The 7700-nt window shown below is 35.2% G+C and overlaps 2 protein-coding genes across 2 annotated transcripts; both read right to left on the bottom strand.

Moving 5' to 3' along the window:
- Positions 1 to 1609: 1609 nt before the first annotated feature.
- LOC107461991 (casparian strip membrane protein 5) lies at positions 1610 to 2889 on the bottom strand. The gene is made up of 3 exons (XM_016080542.3): positions 2459 to 2889; positions 2209 to 2332; positions 1610 to 1931 (listed from the first exon to the last, which is right to left on the bottom strand). Exons 1-3 carry the CDS (start codon positions 2782 to 2784, stop codon positions 1713 to 1715), a joined length of 669 nt encoding a protein of 222 aa, XP_015936028.1. The 5' UTR covers positions 2785 to 2889; the 3' UTR covers positions 1610 to 1712.
- A 512-nt stretch (positions 2890 to 3401) lies between these two features.
- LOC107462074 (mitochondrial fission protein ELM1) lies at positions 3402 to 7516 on the bottom strand. Its single transcript, XM_016080640.3, has 10 exons — positions 7115 to 7516; positions 6782 to 7026; positions 5951 to 6047; positions 4988 to 5137; positions 4751 to 4877; positions 4543 to 4655; positions 4374 to 4437; positions 4198 to 4291; positions 3944 to 4052; positions 3402 to 3812 (listed from the first exon to the last, which is right to left on the bottom strand). The coding sequence occupies exons 1-10, from the start codon at positions 7319 to 7321 to the stop codon at positions 3711 to 3713; spliced, it is 1308 nt and encodes a 435-aa protein (XP_015936126.1). The 5' UTR covers positions 7322 to 7516; the 3' UTR covers positions 3402 to 3710.
- Between the last annotated feature and the right edge of the window lie 184 nt (positions 7517 to 7700).

Genomic DNA, 7700 nt, shown 5'->3' with positions numbered 1-7700 from the left:
TTGGTCATGTAACCAACAAAAAAAGTGAATTATTGGATAAAATCTCACACCAATTTCACACCATTAAAATCATTATTAATGACTATTTGAAAACTACAAATTACAAAAATTGCTAAAAAAAGTTTAAAGAGTCAATAATTTTATTAAGGAGTGCTAGAAAAACAACAACTTTTGTGATTATAGCAATCAAATAAAAATCAATGACAATTTTATTATTTAACAAAATGTGGCAATAAGTGGCCACTTCTTTTATTCGCACTTGGTTTAATAATAGAATTTTTAATTTTAATATAAAAAATTTATATATTAGTATAAATACAATATTTTTACGATTATTTATATAGTTAATATATAAAAGAATTATTTTTTATTAATATATTATTAAATAATTAAACATACATATAAAATTATTTTATACTATAGTATACTAAAATTAAATGTTTAAGATAACAATAATAATAAAATTTAATTCTTATATTCCAATAGTATAAAATTATTTTATACAAACATTTAATATTAGATTACCACCCCATTAAAAATAATTAATTTTTAAATTTATTATTTAAAAAGTCATCTAAATATATAATTAAATTTAATAATTGAATAACCTAAAAATTTATTTTATATTGTTAGTATGTTAAAATTAAACTAATAATAATAATTAATCATATTTTTGCTTAGCAATGAGCCAATAATAACTTCTCTTATTCTTTTGTTAAATGTAAAATTGATCAATTGGCAATCAACCAAGTGTTGTGCCTAAAAGCATAGAGCACACATATTTAATTACTAAATAACCCAATTGCATGTGTTGATAACCTTTATAAACTGTAGCATTAACGAAAATTATGACAAATGGCCACTACTCCATTTGTATCATGATCCAAGTATAAAATAACATGCATAGGTTATAGGTATACTAGATGATAACCTAGACTTGTTACTGCTACAATCTAGGCGCAAGTTTATCAGAAATTATATAAAATTAATATATTCGAATATAATTTTGTATTTGATTTTTGCACTGACTAATAAGGTTAAAGAAAGAACTTAGATAGAAGTCTAACAGTTCAACAAAGTGGAATGGTTATTTTCAGCGCTCTATATAATAATAATGATTCATGCACGCGTGAAGCTTAGATAAAATAAGGAGCCAATAGTCTAAGTATACAATGTGTATAATAGACTATTGAGTTACAAAATGAACATCATCCATACTATCCAGAATAACCATTCGAGTACTAGGGATAATAAACATCTCAGGTCATGAAACCACTCATCCCAAAAACTTAAACTGATTTTGGGGTTCACCAAAGATCAAACTCTTGACCTTTCGGATCTAAAGTTCTAATACCATGTCATGATACCACTAATTCCAAAAACTTTAGTTGATGGGAAAAAATAACTAATAATATATCTCTAATACTCCCTAAACTTCTATTGTATACATTGTACAAATATTTAATTGACTCCCTATACTCTCTCAAAATACTTTTGTTGAGTTCAGTTCATACTATCATATATTCATAATAGTGTGTGTTTCATCAGACATCACTTTTGTGGACACTACCATGTATGAAGTATTAATATAAGAAGGAGTCACTGGAAATCACAAGAAGTTTGAACATGATTTTACACACAAGACAGAGAAGTTAACAATAGTTAGGAGTAACATGTAACAATCACAACCATCTCCATCTCTTTTTCAAGTTTCAACCACCTCTTTTGAGAGCCAAAGAGGACACAAAAATCAAGAAAGACAAGAAAACCGCCGCGACAAAAGAAACAACCACCGCCTCGCTGGTAACCTGGCAAAAGTCCGTGAACTGCTGACAAACAGCCATCCAGTTGGCGTCTTGGCTGCCGTTGTGAGCTAAGTATACAACAGCAGCAGCAGCTGAAGCAGCTGCTATCACAAAGGCCATCATAACCTGCAATTTTGATCATTTCTCTTTCTAGTTAAGTGCATTACATGAACAAATTCATTATATTGCTATCATGAATGGACGCATTGTCTTTTCACATTGTTGTTCCAAAAGCTTAAATTGATAGAAAGATATCTAATGACTCTCAATTTTGCATAGGCTTCTTTCTCTTTTGATCAATAGAAACTCTCCTACCATGTCATAAAACCAATTTTCTCAAAAACTTAAAGAAGAGACACATGAACGATTATATATTTAATTCACATGTTGAGCCGAAGCTTACTGTATCGATGATCAATAGGAGAAGCCTTGGCCCTGCTGCAAGAGGCCTAACAATGCAGACAATCGAGAATGGCAGGGAGAGTATGAGAAATCCAGCCACTGCTGCATTTGCTACCACAAAAAACCTGCTTGTAAAGACCAAAGTTAATAGATGATATTGAATTTTTGAAGAATTCTATCTGAACATAATATGACTAATCAGACAGAAAATGGGTTCATATATATATAGTGACATATATGAATAAACTTACCGGAACATAGGAAAATCATCCCATTGAGCATGGAACTGAAAGAACTGAGTGAAGAATGGAAGAACCTGTTCATTGTTCCCCATAAGGATAGCAGCGCCAAAAGCGGCCCCAATAGCGCCAAGCCTCAGGATGAAGTCTAGGATTGCAACACCCTTTTTCCATCCACCTCTTTGGAGTGGGGTGGCTTTTGTTGAAACTGCGGGTGCCAAAGGTTGAGCATCCTCAGCAATGGATTTGCCTTTGCCATTGTTGGACCTTGTCCTCTTGGATTGTGGCTGCGGCGAGGTAGCTGCCGGTGCATCAACCTCTTTGCTGGGCTCCATCATGATATTTCAGTGCTCTTTTGAAGGGTATGGAAGAATGGTTTTCTTTTTCTTGGTATGTGATCTTGAAGCTGTTATATATAGATGTGAAAGAAGGTTGTACCATTCAATTAACAGAGTTAGTTTGTGTAGATTTTTACATTTTCGTGGAGTTGGGGTTTAGATTTTTGTTCTGATCATGTTTCTGACTAAGGAGTTGTTAAGAACTCACTTGCTCCAACCCGTACCAAAAGCATTTTCCTATGATTTCGTCAGGTTCTTGGTGCTAAACTCGTGTGACAACTTCACCTACTAAATTTACAAATGATTTAACAAACCAATACGTGCAGAATTCAAGAAAAGAATATTAGAAATAATAGATAGTACCTCAAGTACCATACGAAGGGATTTGTAACTCGTTAATTGGGAGAGTTCATGCATATGTTTATATCACAAGTGCAAATTTGCCACGAAGTCGGTGTTTTCTTTATATGTAGTTAGCAGACCTACCTGGTATCGTTCCTTAGTAATCTTTCTTCTGTGACCGAAGCTTTTAGCATAGCTTAGAACAACATAATCACAAGATGAAGAAAGACCTGATAGCAAATAGGTGAAATAGGGAACCGGAGGATACTATAGAGTTTAAATAATCAGAGTTGTTCTTTATTATTCACCTTAACTGAATAAAATGCCATTTTGGCATACACGTATGCCAACATCCTCTTCTCATTTTACAAGCTGCAATCATACAGCAATCCGTACTTTACATTATATCCTCAAAAATTGACATGGTCGAAACTCAAAAGAATACAGTATAAACATTCCATCAACGTTTCCTATTTGTGCCATAAAAGACATATGTTCAAGAATTTCCTTACGAACGACAAAGGATTCCTACCCTTAAAAAAATAGAAACAAAATTTAGTATCATGTCCACTAAGAAATGTACTCTATGTCTTCAGTTTCCACCCTCGTGCAGCAAGCGATTCACGGACCTTTTTAGCTGCATCAGCAGTGTCATTCAGGGGCGGATAGCTCCAACTTTCTGATATCTGAAAATTTCAGGAAACATAACCAATGAAACAGTAGCAATGGAATGCCAACAATGCAATATATATATATATATATATATAGTATAATTTTCAACCCTTGAATTTGATAGATAAGTAAAAGAATAACGTACATCTTCTGAACCCGTAAAAGGCCTGACAACCCCTTTTTCTCTCAATAATTTGTGGAATTCTGTGAACTTCCATTTGCACCTCTCAGCTCCGATAACATAAACAGGCTTCCTGTGGGAGGAATGAAATTGTTTTCTTGTGAGAGAAGGTATGCCAGAAATTAAATTGAACAATAAAATTGAGTTTTCAGTAAAGTCATTTAGTGGTTAGGTAAGCCAAATTAATTGAACTGTAAAAATACTTCTAACAAGCTTACCCAGTGCTGCAAGCTTCACTTATCATGCTCACGGAATCTGCTGTGACAACAAACGCATCTGCCCAAGCTAGATGCCCCAAATGTGGGTTTGGTTCTGAAAATTGTGCTCAACTGTCAGAGCTTACTATCAAAACAAATCTCTTAACAACCAAATCTAAACCACAATAAATCTTTACCTTGTCCATCCCAAATATAAACTTTGGGATTACCCCCAAGTTCCTTCAATATAGTATATGACACCTGTTTCAAAGGCAAAAGAAAGAGAAGAGTGAGTCAGAGATAACAAACAAAATAAAATAAAATAAAATGGATATTGTATGAACCATCAACCATGGAATGACTAACCTTTTGTGGTGTTCTCTCTGAAAAGGATATTCTCACACTCCCGCAACTAGCAAGGACATTAAGCAAAGAGGCTGCTAACTGCTTTGCAAGATCAACACCATATCGACAGTTTCCTGTATCCATAATGGAAATTAAGCAAATTACTACATTCTTTTGACCATTGCAGTTTTAAACACAAATCCTGAAAGACAGGCATAGTAGAAATTACTTGTTGGTCCTCCAATGTTGACTACAAGCAAGGGCTTAGGAACACTGGCAAACACATCATGCCATGTAATGGCAGCATTACGGAGTGAAGCAAAATCTATTTGATGCAAGGCTCCCATGGTAAGAACCTGAGTTTTAATTACCACATATCAATCCTCGGAAATAGACAGTAGCTAATACCATAGATGAAATCACAATTTCTCAACTTCAGTACATGCACGTGGAACATTATACATACCACATGACTATCTGCAGGCTCGCGTGGAGTTATCCACCTTCGAAGAACCCTAGGAACTTGTTTCTGTGCTTGTGGAGTCAATGGATAATAATCATGACGAGGTGTAATCACCATGTCAAATCTGTGCAAATGCACCCTTGGATGTTGTATCTACCAAAGCAGAAATAAATTCAGACTAAATATCAAGCCAATCTTTATTATTAACGATAAATATCAAGCAAAAAATAGAGCAGAAGAAAGCATTGCTACATGCAAACAGAGACAAGGTAATACACAATCCAGCATTTGTAAGGAGCAAGCACATCTTTATTATTGTTAGTTTTGGAAAAATTAAGTATACACAACTGATGGTCTGATATTAACCCTTGCAGTATTTGCCCACAAATTTCTGCCATACAAACATTAGCAAGTTGAAACAAAGCAAGGTTCTCATATATTTTCTCACCTTGAGAGAGTCAAATGTTGGATTTCACCATTGATTGTACTTATTAGTGGGTGTTATATTTTCGTTAACCTAGTTAATCAATGGTGAGGTCCAACACTCAACTTTCACAATTGAGATGATCCATTCCCAAAGGAAAGCTAAGCGTCCTGCAGATTCCTGTCAAGAACATCCCAGGGAACAGTAGAACTAAACAACCTTAAAGAGTGAAAGTACAATCACCTTAATGCATTGAACTTATTTTATTACTATATCATCTTACAGATTCTATTTAAAAAAAACAAGTAAATTAGAAGCTATACCATCAAAGAAAAATAAAAACAGGGCAAACAAAAGTATCACAAGGCAAATTGACAAGTGCTTGACATCATATGACTTGAATCATAGTGCTTATCTATGTATTATGGTGCATCAAAACAACATCTAGAATATAATGCACATGAATTTATCATACCAACTAAAAGGATATCTCAGCAAAATACAATTTAAAAAAAAAAAAGTTATGCAGGAGATTTGCGGACCTGAACGACAAAAACACTCTCAGATGCCAAACGTTTTATCGAACTTGCAGTAGAAATGGTGTCCCTTCCAGATGCAACCACCAACAACGGTCCCTCCCTAGATGAAAAAAAAGCATCATTTATATTGTTCTTTCTATGACACAAACTGCCAAATATTTTAAGCATGCAAGACATGTATGTCCCATAAACCACTTAACATACACTAAAAGGACACCTACGGGGTTTTGTTTTAGATGAAAAGTAATCAGTTGAAACCATAGACGAGAAAATTAGGGAGCTCAATTTCCACAACCTCATAGTTTATCATATGTGTGCATATATTTCCTCATCCTCTAATAACACAACAGGGAATACTGGTGGATTCTCTTGGGGTTAAGAAAGCCTAGACATAATGGTGAAACTACCATACAGAAGCCTATAAAAGAAAACCGTTTCTGAAACCTAGGAGAACATATTCATCTTAGCCTACTTATATTCCAAGACTTGGCATCAAATTTGAGAAACACCAGCAAAGATAATCCTCTACAACTCCATAGTCTCTGTTATACCGAATATGATTGAGACTACGAGAGTGAAAAGCTGAGTTAACTAAGGGATTGGTGTCCAATTTTCATGATTCAAAAACGCCCCTTGTTCTAAATGTCAACTACATAGATGTTCTTTGATGGTTATAAAGCTTTTTCCTCATAACTTCCAATAAGTTACTATTTGAGGAAGTTAGAACCATTCTAACTTGTAATTCATAGCATACAATAAGACAGATAACTGTATAATGATTGGAAACAAGGATAAGAACGATTCAGTTATAAAGAGGGAACAAGAATTCAATACTTTTCAAAAGAATCACGAGCCAAATTGACTATGTGCTTGACATCAGCCTCTAGAACCGCCAACAATCCTTCAGCAGCAGAGTCACTGAAACCGTTTCGACCAAGCTTGGCGTGTTGTATATGAGATTTGAAGACAAGTTGGGAGCAAGCACGGAATATCCTTATGATATAATCGATCTTCTTGTGGAGAGACACCGGAAGCCATTGAAGCAACTCGTTGATTCCACCCTTGGGCCTCGTCACACGCTGCACGAGTCAAATTCACAACGAAATCAGTTAGAAGAATTTAGAAAGAGTTAGTTGCAGAGAGAGAGAGGGAGTTGGGAGGGAATACATAGAAGAGGTGGTTATCAGAGAGACCAAGGGCTCGAACCAATCCGAGGGACTGATTCTCAGAGGAAGGGAAACCGTTGCCGATGACGACGGCGCGGCGGACGATGATGGCGGAATCAAAGACGTCGGGAGTAGACCTGGGGGCGGTGGGGCTTGGCGGCTCAGGAAGCTGAATTGGCCTCATCCACGCTGATTTCATTCCATTCATTGAATCTTCCAAAGCATCCCACACTCAAATTCAAAGAAGAAGAATGAATGAATGAAAGAAAAAGGTTTTGTCGTTCAAGTCTACACAATTTCACTTTCACTTCACCTCGGTTTGTTAATTACTTTGCTCGTATTTCGTAAATGACAAGCAAAACCAACTCTGCTGATTCTGTATTTCTGTGTTTCCTTTTTTGGGTCGCTAACTCTCTTGATTCCTAATATATAACCGGGTAAAGGCACGAGGCCCATGGGCTGAAAAGCACTGCTAGAGTGCTAGTTCCTTCTTCTCGGAATTCTGGATTTTTTTTAGCTCTATAATTTTTATTGATAAAAATTGTAGATTTATTCACGTATGTTGTGTTTGATTTGTGTACGGGATG

This window comes from Arachis duranensis, chromosome 8, assembly GCF_000817695.3.
Source record: "Arachis duranensis cultivar V14167 chromosome 8, aradu.V14167.gnm2.J7QH, whole genome shotgun sequence".
Taxonomy (NCBI): domain Eukaryota; kingdom Viridiplantae; phylum Streptophyta; class Magnoliopsida; order Fabales; family Fabaceae; genus Arachis; species Arachis duranensis.
This window is presented reverse-complemented; position numbering and strand designations above follow the sequence as displayed.

What these genes read in the sequence shown, in the direction of transcription:
- LOC107461991 (XM_016080542.3), bottom strand. Translation starts at nt 2,784, where the DNA reads ATGATGGAGCCCAGCAAAGAGGTTGATGCACCGGCAGCTACCTCGCCG. An exon ending in GATGATTTTCCTATGTTCCG is followed by an intron (nt 2,333 to 2,458) that starts GTAAGTTTATTC and finishes CTTTACAAGCAG; the next exon opens with GTTTTTTGTGGTAGCAAATG. An exon ending in TCCTATTGATCATCGATACA is followed by an intron (nt 1,932 to 2,208) that starts GTAAGCTTCGGC and finishes TCAAAATTGCAG; the next exon opens with GTTATGATGGCCTTTGTGAT.
- LOC107462074 (XM_016080640.3), bottom strand. Translation starts at nt 7,321, where the DNA reads ATGAATGGAATGAAATCAGCGTGGATGAGGCCAATTCAGCTTCCTGAG. An exon ending in AGCCTGCAGATAGTCATGTG is followed by an intron (nt 4,878 to 4,987) that starts GTATGTATAATG and finishes ATTAAAACTCAG; the next exon opens with GTTCTTACCATGGGAGCCTT. An exon ending in CTTTTACGGGTTCAGAAGAT is followed by an intron (nt 3,813 to 3,943) that starts GTACGTTATTCT and finishes TGAAATTTTCAG; the next exon opens with ATATCAGAAAGTTGGAGCTA.